This window comes from Vollenhovia emeryi, unplaced genomic scaffold (assembly GCF_000949405.1).
Source record: "Vollenhovia emeryi isolate VEMERY1.0 unplaced genomic scaffold, V.emery_V1.0 DF939203.1, whole genome shotgun sequence".
Lineage (NCBI taxonomy): Eukaryota > Metazoa > Arthropoda > Insecta > Hymenoptera > Formicidae > Vollenhovia > Vollenhovia emeryi.
Window position 1 is genome coordinate 480,404 of NW_011967163.1, and position 27,510 is coordinate 507,913.

Sequence of the window (27,510 nt, forward strand, 5' to 3'; positions counted from 1 at the left end):
ACGGCAAGGTGTTGTTTTCAGCTCGTATCCGTATCATTTATCCGTATCTTTTTTTTTAGTTTTCCACCTGGTACAGTTCGTATCATTTCACGTTGTCTTAAAGCAGAAAGAAGATATTCCATCTTCTTTTTGCAATGCTCGACCGATCTTCCAGTGTCACGCGCGATTTCCTCCCATGCATCATTTTTTTAACCGATTAAAATGATGCGGATTTGTTACACTCCAAAGAATAGATTTTTCTTTATATATATATATATATATATATTTATTAAATCAATTATTTTATCTTGCGACCACTCCATTCTGACATCAAGCAACCGCTGGACACGAAGCAACGCGACTGAATAGCGATGCTGCCTTGTCAGATGGAGTGGTCAGGATCGAAAACGCGTCTACACTGACAGTATCCGTATCACGTATCATTTCTTTGATGTTTCGGTAAAATACCGACTCCAAGTGGATCATACTTGTATTCGGATACGGCGCACCGTCCACACTTCAGCCTGGTTGCACCAACGTCGCTTAGATTTAACTTTAGCTTATTTCACTCTTTGTCTCTTTCTAAGGGAAACAGTTGGAAAGCGACAAAGAGTGAATTAAGCTACAGTTAAAATTACGTGACGTTGGTGCAACCGGGCCTTAGCTGTTCATGATACGCGATCACGATACGATACGGTGATACGATGTCTGGACCCGCCTTTGGACATCTATTAGACATCCCCGACATCTATTAGACATCTAATCGACATCAACGTTCTGGCTGGGAAACGGATCGGAGCATTCTTGACCTTTCTTTTGCGATAGCAACTCTAAAGTTCGAGTTCAAACTAACGCTTTGTAAAGAGAGGCTTCGCGCCTGCGCTCTTCCCGACTATCGTCGAGCTTTTTAAATCGATTGTAAGCAATTAGATATGTTCGAATGATTATTAAGCATATGATACTGGGATGCGCGAGGTTGTTTGCGACGCGTGAATTGTTGATTCCTTAATTTTCATAGACTCTTCTTATTTTTCGCTTTCACATCTTCCCACGCAACATTCCGAATAATTTGAATCTTCCTGCTCGTGGAGCGATCGGCAAGAAGGGATCTGTAAAGTAATCTTTCCCCCCATGGTAAGAGCTATCCCTGCGATCTCCGGCGAGTGGCGCCAAACGCGGATAGCACGCGAGGTTGTAGAACGGGTTGCCATCGAGCAGGCGCCTCGCTGGACCGCTCGCAGCATCCGGGAGCTGCGCGCGAGTCCCGCGATGCGCGGGACTAAACTGAAGCGGACGAGAGAGAGAGAGAGAGAGAGAGAGAGAGAGAAAGCGAGAACGCAGGTGGGCGGGAGGGGAGGCGCGTTTCGAAACTCGAAATCTAACGAGGAGGCACACTCAGAGCCACGCGAGCGGCCGCGCGACACGGTACGAGTATTCGGATGCCGGTGTGAACGACGACGCGTTATGTGCATCGAGAAACGTGCGAGCCACGCGAGGCTCGCCTGTGCCGTCTTGTTTCTCGTGGCGACTGCTCTGCCGCTTGGTGAGTGCGATTTTTAATCTTTTTTTTTCCATTTTGGACCCCGACAGAAAGGTACTTCAATTTCTTTTCTCGGAGAGATATCTCTTGGACATCGGGATATCATTTTTTGTTATTGTTACTCGTAAACGGGTCCCCGGTTCAAAGTTTCATTCCATATGCAACTTGGTATAAAGTAACATATTTATCTAATGCATATGTAATTGATATGAATATTTAATATTTAATATTTATGGGATAATCTTTGCTCGACATTTCGTGCCGTTATTGATTCGTTAAATAAAATTCGCGTAGTAAACAATTAAATCGAATAACTTTCAATTATATACGTACATATATAAATAATTTACAATCATAAATATTTTTAGCTATATTATCGAATTAAATTATTAATTCTGCCTCTTTTAGTAATAATTAGCTGTTATTGTGTAAATTACTTAAATTATTATAAATTACGTTAATTAAGAACACACATCAATATGTAATTATAATAACATACGTTAATTACGCCATTCAGTGAACAGTTTTTTTTTAAGACTAGCCGGTATATATATAATATATACATATACATATACATATATACACAGAATTAATGAATTAATTACTGGCTATGTCAACTAATTTTTTTGCGAATGGTAATCAATTCAGTGATCAATCTTGGAAAAATGCAAGATGATTCAATCTTGAGCACGTCAGCCTGTGTCTGCATTTTAATTTATATGACGCGCCTGTAGAATAGAGAGTAAAAAAAGAGAAATACGTCCACGTCCCGCGCGCGCGCGCGTCCGAGATAAAGCTTAAAAACCGAGACAAGACGTTTGCATCGTATTTTAAGAAGCGACGGGGCTATGAATAAAGAACGTTTAGGGGACCGTAATAATATGCAAATGTTCGTGTCTCGTGGTTTTTCAAAACCGCGTTATACAAATTCCCGTCCGGAATCGGCCGACCGAGATTCCGTTTCCGGATTGTCTTATTTCGTCGGCGAGATTACATTGTCTTGTAGAAAACACGCGAGAATTATCGCGCAATTAGGTGCTATCTGTTAATCGAAAAGGGTCGCGTCGCGCGGAGCAGTGGTACGAGTCAGTGATAAATCGTACATCCCAAGAACGGCGAATTCCTTTTCGGCGGAGGACCCTCGGGATCTCTCGCGCGCGAAGATTCCTACCTCCGCGACGGGATGGAGAAGAACGACGTAATAGAGCGGCTTATTTTACATTAAATCCTTTTGTACGTTCATTCTTTCGTGCGGGCGGGGAACGCGCCTCCCCGCGCGACGTCCCTCTTCCGTCCGCTCCGCGGCGGAATGGAGAGGAACGGCGTAATAGAGCGGCTATCTCACGTAAAATCCTTTCGTATTTTCATTCCTTAGGGCGCGAGGAATATGCCTCCTTAATACCGCACCTCTTCCGCCCGATGGCCCGTATCTTAAAAGTGAAAAATAGTCGGTTACATCTCGCCGGGAGAAATGTCGTCGTCGCGCGACGGGGAAACTCGCGTTCTCAGCTTCCCCTCTGCGAGCCGCGAGTGACTTGAGGCCGCGGTCTGTTAATTTTCACGATGCATTGTGGACGGTGCAATCACAATGAAATGCCCAGCCCGGCTCTCTCCCTGCTTCAGCGTCTTTCTATAGCGCGATGTAATTAGTTTTGCCGCTGGACGCGTATTAGCAGATTTACGAATTAACATTAAGTGGATTTCTCTTTCTCTCTCCCTCCCTCGTGCCCTCCTTCCCTTTCTCCGGGCCTCCACGTATATGTGATCCACTTAAACAATGAAAAAACAATGAGCACCGGGCAATCTAACTTCACCACTTAACTCGTTTACGATTTATGCGGTTGTTCGCGCGGTTGGTACATTCGCACGTAATTACGTCGTTGCATATTCTCCGCGCAGAACAGGATTAACAAAATGGCGCAAGATTTACGGGGGATGAAACGCATGTATACTGTTTCTACTGCACTTTTTACTCGTTTTAGCGTGCTCCGCTTACGGCTTAAATGGAGTAATATCATTTATAAATATCGCCGTGACGTTTGCATAAAACTCGAAAACGCATTTGAGAAAGGTCTAAACATTTGGAGCACGGCTGAAACGTATCCGCGTATTTTCGCGTCGCTCTCGGCGATGGCGTCTCTGTGCGACGCGAGAGCGTTACGCTTTATTACTTAAAACAACTATCCAAATAATAGCAGTCGCATAAACGCGATACATCATCTCGCGGGGACGAGGCGGAAAATATACTTGAGATTCGTGTAATTCATAACCATTCCTACGAATAACTCTCTCTCTCTCTCTCTCTCTCTCTCTCTCGTGCAAGACCCGCGATTCACAGTTATGACGTAACGTAATCTCCTCGTAATCGGTTTTTCTCATAATCGTCTCCGTAGGCAGCCGTCAAACGCTCAATGAATTATTCCGCCGAAGGGGCGAGGGCTTAGTGCATAATGTGGAATAATTATAGGAAGCGCGCCGCGCCGTTTTTCATCGATCGCCGGGAATATTCTTTGGAGAGGGATTATTTATCCTTTTACGAGGTAAAGCGAGCGAGGGGGGAAGAGAGACAGAGAGAGAGAGAGAGAGAGAGAGAGAGAGAGAGAGGGAGGTCCTATTGGCCGAGCCCCGGCGCTCCGGAAATTCATTTCGTTCGATTGGCGATGCAACATTACCGGAGGTAATCTCGTCGTCCCCAGCGTCGTGTGTCGTGAGCGAAAATTGACAAGGGATCAACGACGGGGCCACGGCTCGGCATCGCGCATCAGCGCGATACGAGCTGATGGCGAAATTCCCCCGTGATGCCGAGCTTATCGCAGGTGAACGATAAGCGGTTTCCCCAGGTGTCGCCGGCGAACCGCTTATCGAAATTCCGAGAGCAGGCAGTTTCCCAAGGTCTCTCTCTCTCTCTCTCTCTCTCTCTGTCTCTGTGTCTCTCCCTCTCGCGCGTTACACCGAGTTATTCAAAGCGCACCGCGATTATGCGTCTCGATTCGGAAATTATTCCGGCCGTTCCCGGTCTCCGTTTCCCCCGTGTCTCGCGGAGATCGCTCAAAAATTGATCGTCCGCGCGATCCGAAATTCAGATTCGCCTCCCCCCGCGACGACGGTGTGGACGAGAAGGAGTATCTCCCGGCGCCAGGCTCGCCGCCTCGTCGGATTCGCATCGCCGGGTCCTGGACCGCGCCGCCGTTGGCGCGGCGAAAACCCGTATGTAACTTTAAAGGTGATGACCCGTGAATATTACAGACGCGGAATGTCGCGCCGGGAACGACCGCCGCCGTACGTGTGTGCATGCTCGCGCGCGAGCGGGGCGAATGAAAAATTGCCGGCGCGCGCGCCGCTCGCCGAAATGTACTCATTTATTCACGCCCGTGCGCCGGCATAATGTGTCATACATTATGTTATTCTTGTCGGGGCAATGTGAAAATAAACGTGAAACACACAAGCGTCCCGATTGCTGATTTAGGCGGCCGTTAAAGCATCAAATCCAGGCCCGACCCTCCCCCTCCCCGCCGAAACCGCTGTATTTGCAGTCGGTGGTGCGGATGCGTAAACACGTGTAAATCGCGAGTGTATATTAGCCGCGCGATTCTTTATGCACTCGCGTTTCGGTTGGCCGTAATGATAAAAATCGGGGGAGCAGGGGCGGTTTTCCCCTCAATGAAATATACATATATTATACGGACGTCGTTTACCGCCGATTGAATTTAATTAAACTTTCGCGACAGAATCACCACCCTGGTCGGCCGCTTATTACGATGGAGAAACGAACGAATTACTCTCTGCTGCCTAAGGCGAAGCTTAGTTGCTCGCTTTAATTGTTTCTAGAGTTGGAACAGTTCTCTTCACTTCCCCTTTGTCGCGCGTGCGCGCGCGTATGTATTCTGTTCTTTCATATTTCTCCGATAGCACGCCGAAAGGCAATTGGAGCGATTGGATGCTCCCGGAGGTAACGATTGCGAATATCGAGGAGTGTATAAATTTATTACAATTTCGCTAAATCAATTCCTAGATATCTCGTAGATTTTTAATTATTTATAATTTGTGTCAGGATTCAGGGTGGGATTTTGCTTGCAACTTCAAATACTATGTGTAACGCGAGACACGTTTGAATCGGAAATATACGTATATATTAAATTAATATGTTATGTTAATTATATAAATTCAATTTTTATTTCATACATCGCGTTACCATAGTACAAATTCAATTACGCTACGTTGAATTATAAATCTAATAATATAAAATCTCAATTTCGTGCACATGTATAATATTTAAGGTGGCTCCTGCACGAAGGAGCGGTTAGTATGGGTGCTTGAAAACGTTGTGTTAAGAGGATCCTAAAGTCTGTTTTACTGACACATTCGAATATAGTTTTTCGCTGGTAAATCTCTTTTTATTAGCTTTTATGCACAAAATAATACCAGGATACGTTGCGGACCGCATAGCAGAACATTTCCATACATGAACACTCAGGTCAGAGGTTTAATGAAAAAGAAGAATTTTGTAATTTTATAAAGTCAAAAAATTTCAAATCGTTCACGATTAAAAAAAATGAAAATTTCAAATAGCAATTTCTTTTTCATTAGACTTCTGACCTGAGTGTTTTAAGTATGAAAATGTTTTGCTATGCGGTCCGCAACTTAAATATCCTGGTATTATTTTGTGCATAAAAGCTAACAAAAGATTTACCGGCGCAAAAACTACATTCGAATGCGTTAGTAAAACAGACTTTAGGATCCTCTTAACACGACCATTTCACAAAATCAACCGAAACATGTAATATCGATTTCTTAAAAATCACTTAAACTATTCTAATTTGTAACTATTCGTACGGTTTACTCATCCTGCCTGTTTTTATTACATCGCACTTAAAAGAACATAAACATAAATGCGGAGTACAGCGTTAATTAATTAACATGTACAATTTGTCAAAAAGTAACGCACGCGGTGAATGTTATTTTAACTTAAAATTTAGAGCAGACTTTTCGGGATATGCGGAAAATGTTAACATTATGCTTTTTACCGTGTACAGACGCAAAATACTCGAATGAAATCTCTCTCGGTGGAATAATCTCTGCCGTGGTACCTCTCGGGCGGGCACCTGCATTCGTTCGCAACGATTTCAGATACAGCGGTAACAACGGAGAAAGTCGATTATCGCTGGATTATACCAATTGCCACTTGATATCGCCTAGATTAGAGTCAAGGATGCTTCGCTCGACGAGCTTTCTTCGACGACGGCGGGCGGAAAATGCGGCCGGTTCCGCCTCTTCTCGAATCGAGAGCCTCGTAAAAGTTTCGAGTATAATCTACCGTGCAAGTTTTCCGGGCATCCCATAGGCATCCCTTCGTTAGCGCGCCGAAATCCACATTATAGCTCGCGAGCGAGAAATCGCGATCGTGCATTGAGAGAGAACTCGCTAAAGTGAGTGGGCGAAAAAATGTTATCGCTTAAAATTGCTTCCGTGCGCTACCTTCGAAAGAGATTCGCAAAGGGTCCTTTACATTCAGCGGCGCCGGTTGCATTCTCCAAAAAAAAAGAAAATAAAAAGAAAAAAGAATCCGTAGGGCGTCTTGGAGGCGTCTAAAGAGAACATCCTCCGAGAAATTAAGATATTTCTCCCTCGTCCTTTAAGAGACCGCGCCCGCCCGTCCTTCTTCCTCCTCCCTCGCCCGTTTTCCATCAACTCGATTTTATCGCCATCACCGCGCATTAAAGAATTTCCATATCGACGACGGGCGGTTCGCTCGACGGAGCGAAATGACGGGCGGGGGACCGATGACTTCCGTGGCTCCGCGTGGCGTAGTTTCATTGCGGTAACAGTCCAAGTTTCGACCGAACTCGCGGCACAAGTGTGCGCGAGGCTCCGGCAAACTTCACAATGGAACTTCCGCATTTTCGCCTCGCTGGCTGCATCGCCCGCGGAGATGCAGTCGCGGGAAGAGACGGCCTCCCCCCGCACCCGACGCACCCTCCCCTGTCTGTCTCGTCGTCTTATTTTCCCGCCACGGCCAATCGAGCCCCTAAGATCGAGTTCGCTCGCGTTCGCAGGATTCTGCCAAAATGCCGGGGCACGCGGCACGTCCGGGGACAGGATGGGATCGGATCGTGCCGGCGACGGTTCGCACACTTTGGAAACCCATCGTCAGTATAGGTAAAGTATCGACGAGATCTCCCCGGGGCCGTGAGAGCTACCGCTTTTCGTCGAACCTTCCTTCCGGACGGAACGCGATGCAGAAGAGACGCGAGAAACGAGACTCTTCGCGAGGAGGATCCAGCGGCGCTCTCGACTCTCGATTCACGATGACGCGCGGCTCTTTCGCTCGTATAAAACTGCACATCCGCTCGGATATCACAAGAGAATCCCTCAATAGAATTACGCTGTAATTATAGCTCAGAATCGCAAAGGTTTATCGAAACGGTAGCGTCAAAGAAGCGCCGTCTCGAAACCCCCGCCAACTCTCGACGAATTAATTACGTAACGTTAACGTAGGGGAAGATTTACAATCGCCGATGGAATTCCTTTTAAATATGTGCAGCTTGTATTTATGTCCACGCTGTTCAGGGTGTACTAAAACCATCGGATATCCTTTTAATCGCAGATTCTTTAGACAATTTCAAGACGAAAAGTCTAATACAAAAATGTCGATAATAGCTTTTAAATGACAAGCGATTATATTTCAACAAATGATAGGCCTGCGATTTCGCGCGCTCAGGTACAGAACACTTTTGTCACTTGTTCTGTCGCCGTGCCTGAGCGCGCGAAATCTCAGGTCTGTCATTTGTTGAAGTATAATCGCTTATTATAAGTATATCGCACAGCAAACGGTTTGCTGTCCCATCTAATAGGCGCAGTAGCAAAATATCTAGCTATCACAACTAAATATTAGCTGTCCACATTTTACAACTGAAATTCAGTTGCCACATGCAGCTTTTGGGCTACGGCAGCTACATTTTTCTTTCCGTGTCATATATTGTACATATATTCGACGTCTTATTATTTTCCTCCCTTTTTTTTTTCAAGCAAGTAAGCCACACGAATCTACGTAAACGTAAAAATACCTCGGCCTCTCTTAGAATAAATTCCGACTAAAGTGGTCTTTTAGAGTCTTGAAACGTTGAAATTGCGCGACATGGTCCTCTTTGTTCCACCGATAATTTATTTAGTAGACTAAGCGGCGTCTCTTAGGTCCCTTGTTTTTTGCGAGAGCAAAGATGGTTAGGTAACTGTTGTTATCTGCCAGCCGGGACGCATCTTTTGAGGGAATGGAGGCTCTCGAGGAAAACAGAAGGACGCTCTCGTCGCGAGGCATTATCAAGAAGCCGGAGGAGACGGAAGCGGAAGCGAAAGCGGAGGCCCGCGGCGATGAACGCGGGGACAAACACCTCCTTTTGTCAGAAAATGGTGCGAAAATTCCGCCTCGGCGAAACGTAAATGTCAGTGAGTAAAATCGTCTCTCTTTCTCTCCAACGTTAACGGGAAACGTGTACACCGGGGTAAATCAGTCCGCGGCAGAGGGGGAGGACGCGATATCCGTTTTCTGGGCGAATCGCGTTGTTCCCCAAATTTTTCACGTCGACGCAGATACGCGTCTTATCCCCGCGTGTCTCGTCCAACTCGGCCGGCAGCCATTTTGCCGATTATTAAATCGGGCGCGATACCCCAGAGCTCCGATCGACTCCTTCTGCTACGTCTGAATTCTTAATGTCACACCTCAAACACTCCTCTTGTTATCCCGATCTGCTGTCCATCCCCCTCCTATCGCACCGCTAAGTTTCGCGCCTCTTTCTCGTACTGTGCCGCCAAATTTTACAATAAATCGCCATCCTCCATCAGACCATCCTCTCTCGCCTCTTCTCGTTCCTCAGCGTCTAACTTGCGTCGACCGCTTTCTCTTTCGAGTAATACTCCTACGTTACGTCCTGTTTTTCTTTGCGTTATTTCCACGCGTTAGCGTTTCCTTTTACTTGCCCCAATTTTATTTTATACCTAATTCTAGCAGGGCTTTGTAACAACTTCCCGTTGGCGCTCCAATTTTTATTTTTTACCTAATTCTAGCACGGCTTTGTAACAACTTCCTGTTGGCGCCTCACCTTTTGCTTTCGATTCTCAGCGCTAGCCCTTTTTCACTGTATCTCACTTTTGCAGCAACGAATAGGATAAAAATTTGAACAGAATTAACATTAAATCGATACGTTGCTGAAGAGCTACCCTCGCTATCTGCCCGACAGCGACCTTGAGCAAGCAGCAAGAGGGCAACTTCGGCAGCCGGACGCGCAAAAAGCGACGTAGGGGCAAGGAGGGGCCGGCGGACCCCGGTGTCAAGGGTCGCGTGCACGAGACGATCGCCGAGGACAGTCGCGAGAACGAGATAGCGGACAAGCGGGATCGATCGCCGCGGAAGAGGAACGACCCTCTCTCCAAGTCGCGGCCGAGGAGCCGGGAGGCGCGGAAGTCCCGCGCGGAACGGCGAAAGCGGAAAAAGAAGGACAGGCAGGAGCGAAACAGGGGTAGCGGGAGGGACACGCGGCGGAACAGCAGGCGGCAGGATGCCGCGCGACGGTCGTCGAAGCGCAAGAGGAAGGCGCACGACGGCCTGGGCGGGCGTACCCGCGAGAGACTCGAGCCCGCCGGCAGCAACACGTCCGAGCCGACGATCGAGGGCTCGTCGAACGTCGCCCCCGAGCGCGCCTCGTTGACGGAGGCCACCGACACGACGACGTCGTCGGGTCTCGAGCGTCGCCCGACGCTCGGGACGACGCGGAGGCTGATAAGGACGACGCCGCGCCGTGGCGTTTACGCCGACACGGTGGAGAGGGAGTTCTCCAAGCAGCTCGAAATGGAGATCTCCAAGTCCGCCTTGAAGGACCCCTTGATTTTGGACGACGGCATTTTCGATACCCCTCCGAGGAAATCGGTCGGACGGGGCGCGGAGTCGGGCGAAGAAGGGACAAGCGCGGACGCCGCCGTCTCGTCGTCGGAGGGTAAAATCGATTTCAGGGGCTCGCGTTACGACGCCGAGAGGATGCTGGGCTACTCGAGGACCGAGGAGGACCTGCCGATCCTGGATCTGGAGAACGAGGTGCTGGAGAGGACCCTGAAGGACTACAACGCGTACATGACGTCGCGGCTGAAGCCGTTGTCGTTGCCGCGCCACGGCGAGCCGCCGATCCGTCGCGCTTCCGGCTCTCATCCGCCGAGGAAGCCGATAATTAATTCCGAGGAGAGCGCCGAGGAGACCGGCGACGGAAACGCGGAAGTCACGGGCGTGACGGGAACGACGCAGGACGACGGCGGCACGAAAGGGGACTTATCCTGCATAAACGGGACGTTCCTGCCGGCGCCTCTATCTCGCCACGCGCTGATCAAATATGTAAAGTAAGTGCTCTCCTACCTTCTATCATCCATAATTCAATGCTCGGTACTAATCCCGGTGTCAACGATTTACACGAGCGCTGCCGTAAGCCATGCGCGAGGTGTCTCCCGGGGCGACCGACGTTAATTTTAATCAGATCCTCCGATGTCATTTTCGAATCAATTTCCCCTCGATCGAATTATCTATAGATCGCAATAAGTATACTTTGTTAATTAGCACAGGGCATTGTAATCGTCGCGACCCGAGTCGAATATTTTCGCCTCGGTTTAGCCTCGTATAATTTCTTCATTGGGAGCAATGAGATCGAACAAGATCTTGTCCCGTGAAAACGTTTAACTTAAAATGCACGGTCAAATGTGTGTAAAATATAGGCGCTCTTCTGTTCTTTATCACTGTAATTCAGTGCTCGGTGTAATCACGGAGCCAAGATTCAACGGAGTCAATTGGATTTACGTTCGCCAGCTGAATTGTGCGCCAGGTATCTCCTGGGAAGCACGGCGTTAATTTTAATAATCAATTTTGCCAAATCGAATCTTTTTTTGCATTAAAATGACGCTGAAGCAAAATTAATTTTTCGCAAATTAACAAGCAATAAAAATGATTGGATAAAAACTTGGAATTCGACACGTTTCAAAATATCAAAGTGACGGTACGATAATCGCATATGCAGAGTGCAAATGCCCGGTCTTGAAATTAACGATCTAAGTAGCTTACGTAAACACGTACGGGATATCTCCCGAAAGGACTGACATTACTTTGAATAATCAAATTCTTCGAGATAATTCTCAAATCGAGTTCTATTTGATTAAAATCGCATTTAAAGCGAACGTTAACTGAAGCAAACGTGTATCTTATCTAATTAACAAACACGTAACGTTGATGACGAACGAGAATTCATAGACGAAGGTAAACTTATTCCAAATCTGAAAACGAGGGCGAAACGCGCTCCCCCCCTCCCCCCCCCCCCCGGTGACGTGCATTAGAATTAAAATGTATCTCGATTTCCATTTAACGCTTGGGATCCTCCCTGAGAAAATAGAATTTTATCGTAAAAATAACTCGCCGCGTGCACGACACAATTATAATAGGTCCTCGAGCCCGGGCCACGGGTATTTGGAAGCCGATTACGAGTGTGTGCCAGGCTACCGTATGGTATCCTCGGCTAGCCGATTAGTCTGCAGGAATCGTCAGTGGGTCGGACAGGTGCCAAAGTGCGAGATCAAGCAAAACCCGAACGGGGTATGCGCCGAGGCATCCTGCGAGCACGTTTGCAACGAAATTAACGGGCGTCCCGTCTGTTCCTGCTACGAGGGATTCAGATTGGATGGCCGCAAATGCGTCGGTGAGCACGATTTCGCCATGCCAGTAATTATCATTAATGGACGCAATTCCCGGAGATTTTTATGCACAAACTTTGTCCGCGCCGAGCGCCAATTCCCCCTTTTTACGTCAGTTTACATAATTTGACTTTAAATATTAGCCTTCACAACATTGGAATATTTAAATATTAGACACTTATACATTTTTACTTTCGGTCTGATTTTAATTTCCATTTTCTATCTTGATACCTCATTTTCTTCGTGTAAACGCCACCTGTTTATCTCAATTAAAGCGATCCTGGAGCGGTAATTGCCCTGTTCAAACATCATCAAAGTGTTTTATGGAGTTGATTAATTACGCCTGTGCGCCAAAGTAAATCGCACAGTTAGCGGCGGATTAAGCGCGCGACGTTTGTTGCGTAGACATCAACGAGTGTTTACTGAACAACGGTCACGGTCCCTGCCAGGACACCTGTCGAAATCTCGTAGGAGGATACGAGTGCTCGTGCGAGGGTTTGCGAGACGCGTCTCTGGCTGCCGACAATCACACGTGCGAGCGTGACAGGCACACGGGTCCGTGCAGCGTTAACAACGCCGGGTGCTCCCACACGTGTCTGTCCACGATGGGCCGGGTGTTTTGCCTGTGCCCCGACGGCTTCATGCTCGAGGACGACTGGAAGACGTGTCAAGGTGAACAATTGGACGAGGTCGGCGATCGATCGGGCGACCTCGTCTGTACACAATTCGATAGCGCTTCCCTATTTTCGTTTACAACTCCTAGACATTGATACTAGAGCTGTTAGTCAAAAGGACCTGTTTCACTTCTTTCGTACGTTATTACTCGTTTTCAAAACATTTCAATTTCTGAAATTTTCCCCGACTCTTATTCTGCCGTCCTAATCTAAAAAGCAGTATCTCCATTTTTTGGCCATTGTTCTCTAAGAAACATAGAAAGTGAGTTGACTACAATGGCCAAAAAATGAAGATACTGCTTTTTAGGTTCCCCAGTGGAAAAAATTCTATAAATAAGTACAAAAAATTGACTTGAAATGGAAATTTATAGAAATTTTTATATCTTCGTTGAAACATTCATTTTTTTTAATATCTACAAAATGGTATCACAAATTACAATGTTCTCAACTTTACTAGTTTTACAAATTTGAGAAACAACACAATCTTAAAGAATTAAAACGTCTGCTTACTCGTAGAATATTACAACATTGAACAAAAGTGTTCCAATTCTAGCATTTCCATGTTGATTTTTATAACACTTTTTAAATTTACGTAGAATTTTGTAGAATTATTTCCGGCAGGGTTAGGATGGCAGTATTGAAATGTACAGAAGATTGATTTTATAAATGTTCTTTTTCCAAGTTTACTATGTAGCATTCTATGTAGAGATCTTAATCTTCTGTAGTCGTAGTGTCGGCCGACGTACGATTGAAATTTCGCGACGAATCCGAGCCCGCGCCAAACGCACTCAATTCAGATTTTGCACGCGGGGATCCCGCACGCCGCGACGACGCCCCCGTAGGAGACGCGTCGGAGACGTTTGACAAATGGCGATCATTTCCCGTAGACGTGGACGAATGCTCGGTGCCGGATCTTCAGACGGAGCTGTGTCGCTACGGGTGCATTAACACCCCGGGTTCCTATCGATGCGCGGAAGCTATGGAGCTGAAGGATCAGCCGATCTTGGACAGCCTGTCCATCACTTGCCTGCCGGGCTACGAGCAGACTTCCCACGGGTGCATCGGTGAGTCGGATAATGGAAAATGCTCGATTTTCGTCCTGAAGAATGGGGGAGGGGCATTCATCTTGCATGCCGGCGCGTGTTAATTTATGCGCCGTCCAGATTAACTGCCGTTCCAACGCGATGAATCGCGTTCGACAATCAGGGCGTCCCGTTGGGCGAGATAATTCTTATTAATTCTCTTTTAAAAAATGATTAATAGCGGCGATAAATTTTCGATAACTCCGCGAAAACTGTTCGTCGCGCACTCTCTTTTGTTAACCGCTCGGAAATGTCAGAGCGAGATTTTGACAATAATTTCAATGGGACCCACATCACGTCTGACTGCATCTCCGAGTTTATTGTTAGGCGATGCAGCTACGCGCTCGAATTATAGCGCGCGGATGAATCCACTTTGCAAATTTGCGCGTGTTAGGACGGCTGCTTAAGTCAGGAGTTAAGCTAATAAGTTCTCGTTAATAAGTCAGGAGAGCATCGTGTTACCGTTAGGAATGGAGATGTGATCTTCCGCGACGTGTACACGAGAACTTTGTCAGAGAGGCCATTGCTCCCAAAAGCGTCAGCTCCCTACGCGCGTTTCTTCTCAAAATAATTCATAAGCCGCCACACATATACGGGGTGTCGGTGAATGTTTGGGACTTATTTCTTGTACAGATTCGCCATAATTAACGAGCTACGTCTTCCTTGCGCGCGTCCATTATTTTTTGTTGCTACTTGAAGCTCTCACTCGCGGAGTCGCGAATCCATCTCGAGCCCGGCGATTGGCACCGTTCCCCATAATATTTTGTATTCCGGTGGCGATATTTCGTTTCGCGCAAAGCTCGCGCCCGTTTAAGTTCCTTCGATCGCAAACTTCTTGGACAATTCTCCCGTACGATCCTCGACGAAAGTGCGCGGCAGCTTCAGTATTTCCTCGAGGAAATCCGAGCTGCCTCTCTCTCCTTTTTCCGCGAGACGGCGAACGAAGTACTGTCGAATCGTAACCCCACGGCCCCGCAAGGACGATACCTATATCACCATCGGTTGCTTTCGGATGAAGAGAGAAAGAGAGCGAGCGAGCGAGCGAGAGAGAGAGAGAGAGCCTTTTCTTTTCCGCCAATCGTGCATTCCTCGGGAGAGTAACCTTCTTAGGAGTCCCGCGAGTTTCTCCCCCAATACCTTCGAATATCTCGGAATGGCTCGCACAAAATGCAGTCCCTGCTGCAATCCGTTTTGCCGGCGCGCACAAGCGCGATCGGAAAAACGCGGCGCTTTTATCGGCATTTTATACGAAATACGCTTTTCTGCGGGGCTCCTCATACCCGTACGCGCGTATTTGTCGCGATAATGCGAGGTGCTTTCGTATACGGGACTGTTGTCATCGCGGACACTCGCGGCGCGCGTCCGGGTGACCGACGTTTGAACGAGGAGACGTATCGATACCCTGGACACTTGCGGGACGTCCAGCCCGGCATTTTCTTTCTCCCGGGCGCGACAATAGTTCAAAAGACGCATCTCCACCGCAGTCGTTTCTCTTCCGATGCAGTTCACGATACACACACACACACACACAGACACACAGAGACAGATGCCGTAACCGGCAATCCAATTTTGCGGGGCGTAAATCCTTCAATTACAATTGATGCGGTGGTGAATACCGAGAGGAACATTACGGCTCGTTTGATACAACGTAACAGGCGTTCGCGAATCTTATTCCGCGGAAATTCAATCCATTTCCGCCTCCTTTTTCCACGGCAACCTCGGTCGTTAAATAGCTTTGGGGAGGGAAGTTTTACGTGAACGGCATTTTTATAAATGATCGACGTTACGAGTCGCCCCCCGAGGCGGGAATGCGCGGCTACGGTGGGGGGGGGGGAGGGGGATCCACGCATCCGTACGGCGTAAGGGATCGTCTTAACGATCGGTGAGGGCATTGAATCGCCCCGCCCTTTTAAAACCGGAAGAGACGCGCGTTTCGCGCTCCTCTCCTCCCCCGCGTGGTGGTCCCGCGAGGGAGATAAAAGAACCGTAAATACGCGTCCGATCCCGCGAAATGTCGCGTTTATGAGAATCCCCTCCGGTGTTGCGGCGTCAAAGAGAAAATTCTAATTTCGCTCCCGCAAAGGCGGAGGGAGGCCGCCGCGGCGCCGGTTTTTGTACCGGCGAAAAGTGGACTATCGCGATAATCTTACAATCTCCGGCGCGCGCGCGACTTGAAAAGAAAGGGGGTGTCGGCTGAAAGAACGCGCGCGGGGTGGATTTCTCGAGGAAAACTGGAGCGCCGCGCCGGCGAGAGGGATTCCTGCTCGGCGTTCCGTCCCCGTTCGCGGACGCTGCGCCTCGATGCGCGCGAGGCGCTGGAATAAATAAATGAACCGCGTCCGCGGTTCTCGCAAGCCCCCGCTCGCGTTTCGCATACTGCCGGAATGCCGTATGCCGGGGAGATTTATCGCGGCGCGAGAGATGTGGGATTAAAACGGAGGAGCGAAGGACGAGGGTTGCACGGTGATAAACGATGATGGACCTTCACTTAGCGGCGAGTGCCGCGCAATTTTAGCATTTCGCGCCGCCGAACCCGCGTTCGTGCCCGCGACGCCCCCCCCCTCCGCCCCCTCGAAAAGTTTCGGTCCCGCTTTTAATTAATCAGAAACGCGGAGGGAGAGGGGCCGATCTCCCGAGTTTGTTGTTAAGCCGGGATTACGGGACACCCTGTATGCGCCTCCGCGCGGATTTATAAGCCGTGAAAGCCGGCGAAAGTCGAGTGCTCTCGGCTATCATTGAGAGTGCTCCCGGGCAATAGCCGACTCGGCCACTTCGCTCAATTTAACGTAATCTCGCCGACGATTGAAAGACAGATCGGGGGCCAAAGAACGCGAGATCGCCGGTGAAGGAGTCATTACAGCGCGAATGAAAGAAGCCTTGTGCAACGTTCTCTTCGACGCGGCGAACGTTCGCCTCGTCGCGCCGGTCTGTTCCCCGTTGAGGGACGGATTCGTTTGACGTGTCGCGTCGCGTCGTGACGCTCGAAGGCGCGGACCGCGCCGAGCCGATCTCGGAGATTAAAGATAACTCGCGTCTGCGAGATCGTTTATAGCCCTCGTAATCAATTGCAAGACGCCTATCGCGGCAGCGTGACGCGAACGACTTCGAAATGAGAGGCGATTAAGGGGATCCTAAAGCCGTCTGTTTTATCGACGTTCTTTGTTAGAAGTAATCTTTTAATTGGCTTCGTAGAAATGCAAAACTCTTTTGCGGAATTAAAGTACGCGGCAAAGTCTAGTCTATGCTGGTCGACTTTATATAAAAAAAACAAAAGGAAATTAAAAATTTTACTAACTTTTTATTCACTTTGCTTGATACCGGTCTGAGGAAACATCTAAGGCCGGTATTCTTAGTCGGCTAATACGGCTCTGTGAAATACATTAAGAGTACGCTTAAGATGATCTTAAATATAAGAACGGGCTATGAATACCGGTCTAAAGTAGAACTTGGAATTAAAGATGTCGATAATTGATGTTTTTAATTCCGTCTCTTATATCGACACTGATCGAGTTCGCCGGCGTCTTTAGGATCCCCTTAAGGCCTGAGGGATAGCGAGAGGGATGTGCACGGTGTATGATATTAAAGTGGTCGATACTGAATACTTCGTGAAACGTACGTTTCTTGATAATTCCGCTCTAACGTAGCTATCGAAAGATACACCGTCCGTATTAATTACATATAATGTATAATTATAGAAAGGGAAAAAAATAACAAAGGATTCTCTCGATAATGAAATTAACAAAATGGATTTAATAATGGCCATTGAGAGTACAACGCGGTTATTAGTGCGTGGGTTTTTGGAGTAACGATATTTAATGTTGATTAACAATGCACAATGGCATTTCGGCCCCGCTTTGAGCCGTCCTTCAGCGATATCGCAAAAGTGACTTGCAGCTGTTTCTCACGTTGAGCCGTAAACGGGTGCCTCGAGTTCGGTTGGCGAAACTGCCACGTAATTTCCCAGTGAAAAATGACTCGCCGATCGATGCCGAAACGATGTCGAATCGATATCGACATCCTCAAATTGATGTCGAATCGACGTCAGTACGACGGCGTCGATGTCAAGTCATCAGTCATTTCTCGCTGGGCTAGAATTGGAAGGTTATAATTTGATACTAAATTTCCGGTCTATGATATGATCAATCCCGTAACGCGACGATTAGAAAATGACGTTGAAGGAATCAAAGTCAGCCCGGCGTACAGTCGAGAGAACGTGGGGGTAGAAAATGGAGCCGCGGTAGAAAATTACGTCAATCGGTCGAAACATGGTGAAGAGTAGTCGATAAAATTACAATAGGATCGCAGTCGGTGACAATCAAATTATTTGCAAGAGGAGAACGTATGGAATACGTAATTTTCTATTCCATTATGGAGTGTAATTTAATGCATTATTAACTACACTTTGTTAATACAATTATGATACATGAGAATACCCCGGGGTCACGAAGAGAGCAAAGCCCTGAGAAGAGGCGATTAATAAAATTTTATATTTCTGACGTACGAGGGTGGGTTGAAAAGTTTTGAGCCTAACATGGAAACCTTTTTTTGCAGTCAAACTCGCTTTTATTTTTACATAATCTCCTTTTAAGTCGACACGCTTAATCCAGCGATGCTCCGACCGCTTTAACCCGTTCGAATAATAGTTGGTCGCAAAATAGGCATCTACGGAATGCTATGACCTCCTCGTACGATGAAAATTTCTGTCCTCCGAGCCAAACTTGGAATTTAGGAAACAGAAAAAGCCACTGGGGCTAGATCTGGTGAATACGAGGGGTGGTCGATCAGTTTGAACTGCAATTCGTGAATTTTGACCCGATATTCGATTTTTCCATGTCTACGAAAATACTAACATCCACTGACACAAGCGACTGTCGTACAACAACTGAGAGTCAAAAATGGCTGAAGTTTTCAAAAGTATCCATAGACATAGTAAATACAGACTGAGCGTCCCATTGAATAAGCTGAAGCTTGTGAAGAGAGAGACAGAGAAGATTTAAGAAGACTTTCGAGTCTTCTCTCTTCTCAAGAAGAGAAGACAGAGAAAGAAAGTCTTCTTAAATCCCCCCCCCCCTCTCTCTCTCTCTCTCTCTTCACAAGCTTCAGCTTATTCAATGGGACACTCAGGCTGGTATTCATAGTCCGTTCTTATATTTAAGATCATCTTAAGTGTACTTTTGATGTGTTTTTAACCAATCACAGAGCCGTTGCTTCTTAAGACAACAAATAAGAATCGACTATGAACACCGGCCTCAGTCTGTATTTACTATGTCTATAGAAGTATCCTTCAAAGCATGTACAGTCTGAGTACCGAAGTGACGACGGCAAGTAATTCCATCTTCATGTTGCGGCTCAAAACTTTTCAACCCACCCTCGTACTTCGGCATGAAGTGTCAATCTCGATAGCTCGGCAACTCTTTAAACGCGTCTGATGCGGGAAGGAACACAAATTACACTTGGGCTTCTGTGTTTAGACATCAACGAGTGCGCGGTTGATAACGGCGGGTGCAGCGAGGTGTGCGAGAACACGGACGGGAGCTTCTTCTGCGCCTGCGACGGGGACGAAAAGGCCCTGTCATCCGACGGGAAATCCTGCGTAGGTACGTGCTCCTTGACAAATCACTTTCCGCGGCCTCGTTCATTTTGCGCGTGACGTGCCGCCGCCGCCCCGGGTATGGCACGATGATCGAACGCGATGGGCGCGCGCGACGGATGAGCGCGATAAGCGAACGCGATGTTCAAGGGTGTGCCGGCGCACCCTTATTGTAGTCGAGCGAGTCGAGCGAGTCGAACGTGACCTCCCCACGGGGAAAAAGTTCTCCATCCTTTTGTCGTAACTTTTTAACGTTTTCAATTATGTGTAACTTTGTAAATTTTGAAGTCGTGCGATAACGGGTGGGGGGGGGGCGGAGGGGGCGAGCTGGGAGTGTGCATCGGCACCCCCCGGTTAGTCGCAGCGCGTATCCGCCGAGGGGTAGCATTATGCAAAGCTGTCACGCAGGAGCGACTCGCACCAGGACGCGTCAGCCGCGATAGGTCCTTCCTCTCGCCGCCATTGGCATCTGTAATTCCTGTCTTATGTACATACATACATATCGTGTTTGATACGTGGAAGCGTCGCGGCGGTTGACGTGGCTGACGTAATACCAATGGATGCGGTGGGTTCCGCTTTGAGTGCGCGTACATAGATTACGGGCTCGGAGCCCGCGGAGCTTTATGAGCCGTACGTGAATGCTGGGGCTCGCGTTGACGCACGCTGTTAGCTCGAGGCAGGCTTGCACTTGGCGCTCGCGTGCACAATCGATACGTTTGCCCGCGAATGAATGGCCGGCAGATCGTTTATTTATTTCCGCGGCGGTCGCGAGGGATAAGCCGGTGTCGCGTCAAAGGAAAAGGAAGTTGGTACTTCGGCTGTTGGGAGTTTAGTAGTCGAGAGAGGAGTGGAGCGTACTCGTTTGCGCATCGGAAACTGCCGCAAATACCGTTTCATCAGAGATCGGTAAATTGGATGCGAACAACTCGATCGAAATTTAATACACAGGAAAGCCCCCTATTATGAGACAGCGGAGTTTCTGGCGCTAAATTAATGGGCACCGTCTGCTGGCTCCACCATGAATTTATAGCCCTTGGAGTGAAATCTGTTTAGCGGAAAATTGATGTTAGATCGTGTCGTTGCGGAAAAAGATTTGTGGTTGGGCGTTGAAAACCTGCTGTCTCATAATAGAGGACTTTCCTCTTCTTATTGCCAGTCTATCAGTTGGCTATATGAGTTTAAAAAAAATATCTTAAACTCTTTGATGTCTCGTGAAACAAGTTCTCCGAACTGGTTTGAGACGTAACCGAGCGTTAGCCGCTTCTCTTTCGATGATTCCTCTCGTCCCTTTCGATGAGCTTCACGACGCACGGATTGTAATCCCGGACTGTGGTCTTCATCTTCCAGACATAAATAGTATCGCGTGCCTACCGTTAAATCCGGTCGATCGCGGCTATTTAATATGCTCCCGATCAGCCACGTCCAAGTTGTGGCGCGACAGACGAAAAGTGCCCAATCGACCCAGCACGAGGTGCTTCCTGAAGTGCCCCCGTGGGTATCAGCTTCGCGGTGAGTACGAGTTGACCTGTCGATCCGACGGCACCTGGGACGGAGCGCAGCACGGAAAGTGCGTCAGTGAGTATAGAAGTTTCCTGATAAAAAAAAATATTAAAAAAAACCAGGACGTATCGTACGATTTATCGGCGCGCGGAGGTAACGGTTTCCGCTAGTTTCTCTCTCCGCGTTTTCTCCCGATCTCGTTTATGGTTCGAGATATTTTAATATTAATGGATAATTGGATTTCCAACGAAACGACGGGTCTTTTAAAAATATTTAAGTTTCATTAAACTTCCCAAGTTTCTCTTGGGGCCGAAGTTGAGGCTATTTTTCAAATTGCGACCTGAAGAATTCTGCCTCTCCTCGCAAGACGGGCGGAACTTTAAGACACTCAGCTAAACGACTTAATGATAATGTTCTAATTATGTCTCTCGTATAGAATTTCGAGTAGATACGGGAAGGTATGTCCGTTCGTCATATCTTTCCGTGTTTTTTTTCATTAAAAAAGGAAGCGAAGCATTTCTCGCGTTCTCGCGGTGTCGCCTGAGAAATTGCCGCGACATATATCGGCGGAGGGATATCGTTCTTTTTCCCGCTCGGCAGGATATAGCAAGCCCCGATTGGAGTGTCCGAAGGACGTCGTAGCCGAGTTACCGCCCGGCAGGGACGAGGCGTTCGTGACCTTCGATCAACCGGCGACGGATCTCGATTGGTTCCGATACGTGCGATCGAAGCCTTCCTGGGGCACGCGGCTTGAGGCCAGCCTGGAGCCCGGCGTGCACGAGGTTACATTTTTCGCGCGACACCCGGTATCGAAGAAGCAGGCCAGCTGTGTATTACGCATTATCGTCAAAGGTAATTAATTTGCGCGGATGCGTGTTAACGACGTATTACGGGCTATAAGCCCCGCTAACGATGATTCTCGTTCGGGCGCTCGTGATAATCACGGTCCCCTCTGTAGTAAGCAGAAATAGCAATTATTAATTTGTAATTGCTCAATCGCGACCTTCCCCTGCTCCGCCAACGCGTATACGTTTTCGAAGTTAATTATCGCCCGGCATCCCCGTTTCCGGGAGGTACAGCTTTTTTTTCTGGCTTTTCAAACTCGTTTTGCGCGTTTCGTTAATAACTTTCGGTTTGATAACAAAAATCGGCGCTGCGGAAATCACCGCGAACGGATTTACCGATGTTAAACGACGGTTTAAATCGTGCGCCAAATATTAGCCGTCCCGAAAACGCGGTCGCTCGCTTCAAGGGTCAGTCCCTCCCCGGGTAATCCACGATACGCCCCCCGCATTAATTAATCCGGATTATGGAGGTTGCACTTTGCGGAAGATGGCGGATAAACGTCTCTTGAACCCCGCGAATCTTGATTAATAACGGATGGCGGCGGGAGGGTAACACGGTAGATCGGTTAATTCCATCGGAGGAACACATGTTAAATAAACTACCGCGCGCAGAATGGAGGGCCGTACATCATTTAGCCGTCGTGAAACTTCGCAGTTTCTCAATGATTAACAGCGCGAGATTGAAATATTCCCTCCCTTGTTTCCGTTTCTTGGCGCGCGCGATGATAATTCGGGGAATTCGAAGAGAGAGAAAGAGAGAGAGACACAGAGAGACGTTTGCTCGTTGCAATACAAGCTCGGAAAAGTGCGCAAGTATAGCAGGCGAGTTGGCAAATTGTTACGTCGCCCTGTAAACGAACATGGCCGTGTCAAAAGTTCTCCACGTCGCCCGTTAATGCCGGGCGTCGAGAGCCTTCAGATGCGTCTTAAGAATATTACGTCCCTCGTGCCGTGCGCCAACCCCCGTCTATCCCGACGCATCTTGCCGGGACGTGAGCGAAATACGCGCTGCAGCTCGCTGCACCGCGAGTTAAATCCTTATATGATTCCGAGCAAACTTACTTCCCGCGGCAGGAACTGGTAAATTATTACCGCGCTCGCGTAAAAATGAAGAAAAAAAGGGAGAGAGAGAGAGAGAGTCTCGCTATCTCGAGGCATCGTCGCCGTTATTCCAATTCGATTTCGCATCGAGATGAGACGCGTCGCGTGGAAGGGAAAATGCAGTCCTCGCGTAACACGCGCGTCAGGAATATTTTAAGGATTTTTAGGAGAACCGTAAATCCGCCGGGGGGTTAGATATGACGGAGACAATCCGCGACCCCCTCGAGGGCGCGTCCCTTCGGGCGATTTAGCGAACGCTGGCGCGCGGTCTGGTCCCATTGAACGCCGGGCGGCGGGTCCGAGGATTCGGTGATCTTGCAAGAGCGCGGCGCTCCCGTTTGCGTGCCTAAAAGTAAGTTGACGAAACTAATTTAATGCAAACTCCCGGGGCTTCATCACTGACACTCGAGCCAACGAGTTTTCTCGGGGAGTGCGCTGGCCTGATTCCGCGGACGGGGTCCGCGACGCGCGCAACTCGACTCGCCGTTCCTTTCTCGCGAGCGTAACGAGCGGGGGACTTGGCGCGTGAATAAGCTTTTTCTAGACCGACGGGTGTACGACGCAAAAGAGAAAATATCAAATTATACTCCCTTTCTCTTGCGAAAGAATAATTTTTTCCCTCTCCCCGCCCCCTTCGTCGCCATTTGTTTCCGCTCGTCCGGATGAAAAATATATATTTCGCCGGGGGGGGGGGGGTGAGAGAGACAGAGAGAGGGGACACGCGCGCGGCAGCAGGAAAACTTGAATTAAGCTCGTCCTCCCCCCAACCCCCGTTTTATGACTCCGACGTCACGTTACGCGCGACGAGCGATAAATGAACCTCGGCTCCTTCGGACTTGTTCCACTTCGCCGTACTTGCCGCGCCCGCGACCGCGCCGGGCCCGCGCCGATTCATCATCCGACGACGATGCGGAAATCGAACTTTCTGACACCGCCGTCGATTCGATTCGCCCGCGGGGTGAGTTTTCTCACGGCCCCGCAATTTCCTCGCTTAGCGCGAGCCGGATAAAGCGGGCGAGCGGAAAAACTTGCCGTTACGTCAGTTCTTTGCTAATCCCGCACCCTTTAGGCGGCGAGGCACCGAAAGTCAGAGACTGTCCCAGGGACATCGAGGTCGTCGGGAGGAACGGAACGGCGATCACGTGGACGGAGCCGACCTTCACGGATAACGTCAAGGTGACGAGGATCAGCAATAACGAGGTAAGGGATCTGCCGCGGGTCCTGGCGGAACTCTTGCCCCACTTTCAGCTCGGGGGTAACAGCCTGGTAGTTTATGGAATCAGCGGATCCAACGCGCCATGAAAACTCGAATGACGCTCGGGTTCAAGGGGGTAACCACTAATATAATCGTGGGACAGTGTCTCCGAAATCGCTATGAAATCCTTACGAAATCTCCATGTAATCGTTTTGCCTTTAATTTTCAAGTTTCCTCACTCGTTAGACAATGAACATTAAATTTGAACATTTTCTCAAAAAAATTACTTCTTTTAGTGAAAGAATAATAGAAGGGGCTCAGTTGTAATGTTCGATAAAATTACTTTATTATAATAGCAAATGTATATACGTTTCGGTTACATTAATAGTTACTTTACATATTTTTTAAACCTCCACAGATCGCATTAGGTCTTGCATTTGCACATAAACGCTTTTATCGACACTTAATTCAAGCGCAGATTTGATATTTTTATTTTCATTGCAAGAAAGTAACTGCGAAGTAACGTTTCGTTACTTTTTGAGTAATTGTAACGCTTACTTTTCCGAATTGGTAACTTGTAACTGTAACTAGATACTTTTATAAAGCAACTTTCCCAACCCTGGCTAGTGGTTACCCCCTTGCTCGGGCTCGTTTCAGGGGGGGGGGGGAGGGGGTCGAGTCCCGCGACTCTCGGCCGGTGTCGTAATTACGCGTGAATAATTATAATTGACATTCCGGCGCGCGCGTTCTATAAACCGATGTCTACATAATTATCCAATAATGTCAGCGTTATCTGATACGTTTCATTTCCATCTCGGATACCCGAGCGCGCAGTATCGCGAACAAAAATTGCTTGATACCCCGATAATCGATGTTTATGCATCATAAAAAGCCCTGTCGTTCGGTATGCGCATTCGATACACGCGTACCACCGCTCGAGCGATAACGTATCGCGTTACGCGTGCTTAATAATCGCGGCGGATCGCGCGGACGGGATGCGATTTTCAGCGAATCGTTAATATTTCGCGAGCGTGAAAATGCCCATTATGCGATTATTGTCCGGCGTAACATATCGAGATTGCCATTTTATAAACGAGCGAAAATCCGCCGGCGGAGATAAATTAAGTTCTCGATATAAACGAACGGCCGCGGCCGCTTTTCTAACAAACGCGCCCACGTCCGTCGCCGGCATAATTTCCCCCGTCCAGCCGCGATAATCGCGGCACGCCGAATGACTGATTAATTAACGCCGATCTGAAATTAACGCGCGACACCGTATCGGAATGCGCCGTGTATCGCCGGCTTTAATTAGCTTGTTTGTCGACGCGCGTCAATTATCACCCCCGAATCGTTACCCTAGCCTTCCTCTCCCCTCACCCCCTTCGTCCCCGGAACCGCGCGCCTTTTGATGAATAATGCAAATTTTTCGCGCGGCGCGAAATACGGACGCGATTTCCGGGTACGAAAGCCGCGAGCGTAAAATTAGTTAAGCGTAATTTTCCGCTGCAAGAGGGAGAGAGAGAGAGAGAGAGAGGGACGCGGATTTTCGGAATAAATCCGGCGGGAAGCGAGATTCCCGCGGATTCTCGGCTCGTGCCAAAAATTCTCTCGCGCTCGCTCGCTCCCGGAAGGGGTGATTTTCACTTGAGCCCTCCGGAAGTCGGCGACGAATTGCGCACGGCAGAAATTCTTTCTCTTTCTCCCGCCCTCCTCACCCTCGCCCCTTACCACGACGATTTATCGTCGGCGACGACGTTTCGCCGTCTTAGGCCCGGTCTTTCATTTTCTGGTTAACTAAGCAGAGGTTAGTCGACTTCTATCTTTTTTTTATATTACTAGAAGAATACTTTACGCGCGCGTCATTCAGCCATTATCTTTATTTTTATATTTTAGGGTAGATTGTTCCATTCTCTTGATAACTTATTGCTAGTTGATATTTAAATCGTTGTTTTAAATTAATAATTATAACACATAATAATATTTTTATAATACCTTTTATCTTCATCCATTCTTACACACAGAAAAATATTATTGTACAGTCAAGAAAAGTAATTACTCAGTTTATTTTATTCCGTTTAAGTAATAGTTTGCTTTAACAAAGAATATTTTCTTAATAATAGTTTTAAGATATGCTTGTTACTAGTCTTAGAAAAGCTTGCCATCTTATACTCAAAGAAAGAATTTATTCTTCTTTGAAGAAAATTATAAAACTTATTGAAGAATTCCGTATGCTTCTTTTAATAAAATCAGAAGAAACAAAATTGTTTTGCTTCAAATAATTCTATGTATTTTTGTTTCAAGTACTAGACTTACTAAGAACCAGAATATGTTTTGAGTAAATATAACACTTGCGACGACATTATGATAGATTTGCGGATATATAAACTTATCAAATACTTGGAACAAATAATCTTTACTTGCAGGTAGTATATTGTATTTTTCTGTGTGTACTAAATTGGTATCACTTCAATGCATTTTTTCACACTGTCTCTCATTTTCTTATTAAATCTTACTTTGTCAGTATCATTCTCCTTCACTCATTTAGGGCCGGTATTCATAGTCAGATCTTACAGTCAAGACCGTCTTGAATTTATCTAAAGCTGCTGCATGGAACATTGCATTGGCTACGGAGTATCTAAAGATGATCTTGAGACAGTCTTGAATATAAGATCTGACTATGAACCGGCCTAAATGTTTAACTTCTCTTTTTTAAACTTTTTGTTTTTTTACGAACTGTCAAAATGACACGAAACTAAAAGAGAAGTGAAACACACCGGTTTCGAGAAAATCAATCGGCATCGCGGAAAATATTCGATATTAACGACGTGCACACCGGTGACATGTCTTTTTTTTAAAAAGGGATTACCTAAGATAGAGAATCGACTAATTTTTAGTTAACAATTAAGCAGAAAGTGAAAAACCAGGCTTTACTTTGCCGCAGAGCCCGGGTCGTCACTTCAACGTCGGCGGTCACAGGATCGAGTACGAGGCGAGCGACGAGGCCGGTTGGTCGAGCAAGTGCGTCTTCGTCGTGGTCCTTCGTCAGGAGTGAACGGCCGGGGAGGCGCGACGGGGAAGAACCGGGGGACGCGGGAGCGAGAGGGAGGGAGGAGAGCGAGACAAACGGACGGCGAGAAGAGGGAAGAAGCAGCGCGGAAGAATAACGATAAGGTAATATAAATGGAAATGTTACGGGAATCGGGCGCAGACGTTCCTTACATAGGCCCCGTAATGGATTCCGTTTTGTCCGGCAGGTTACACGCGGGGAAAGGTGCGAGAGAAGGAAAA

At 47.7% G+C, this 27,510-nt stretch overlaps 1 protein-coding gene across 1 annotated transcript; it reads left to right on the forward strand.

Annotated features, from left to right (window-relative positions):
* Positions 1-620: 620 nt before the first annotated feature.
* On the forward strand, positions 621-27,472 carry LOC105561689. The gene is made up of 12 exons (XM_012011892.1): positions 621-1,522; positions 7,573-7,675; positions 8,766-8,962; positions 9,754-10,900; positions 11,987-12,240; positions 12,641-12,907; positions 13,797-13,973; positions 19,463-19,588; positions 20,929-21,156; positions 21,682-21,933; positions 24,097-24,227; positions 27,164-27,472. Exons 1-12 carry the CDS (start codon positions 1,111-1,113, stop codon positions 27,272-27,274), a joined length of 3,405 nt encoding a protein of 1,134 aa, XP_011867282.1. The 5' UTR covers positions 621-1,110; the 3' UTR covers positions 27,275-27,472.
* Positions 27,473-27,510: the final 38 nt, after the last annotated feature.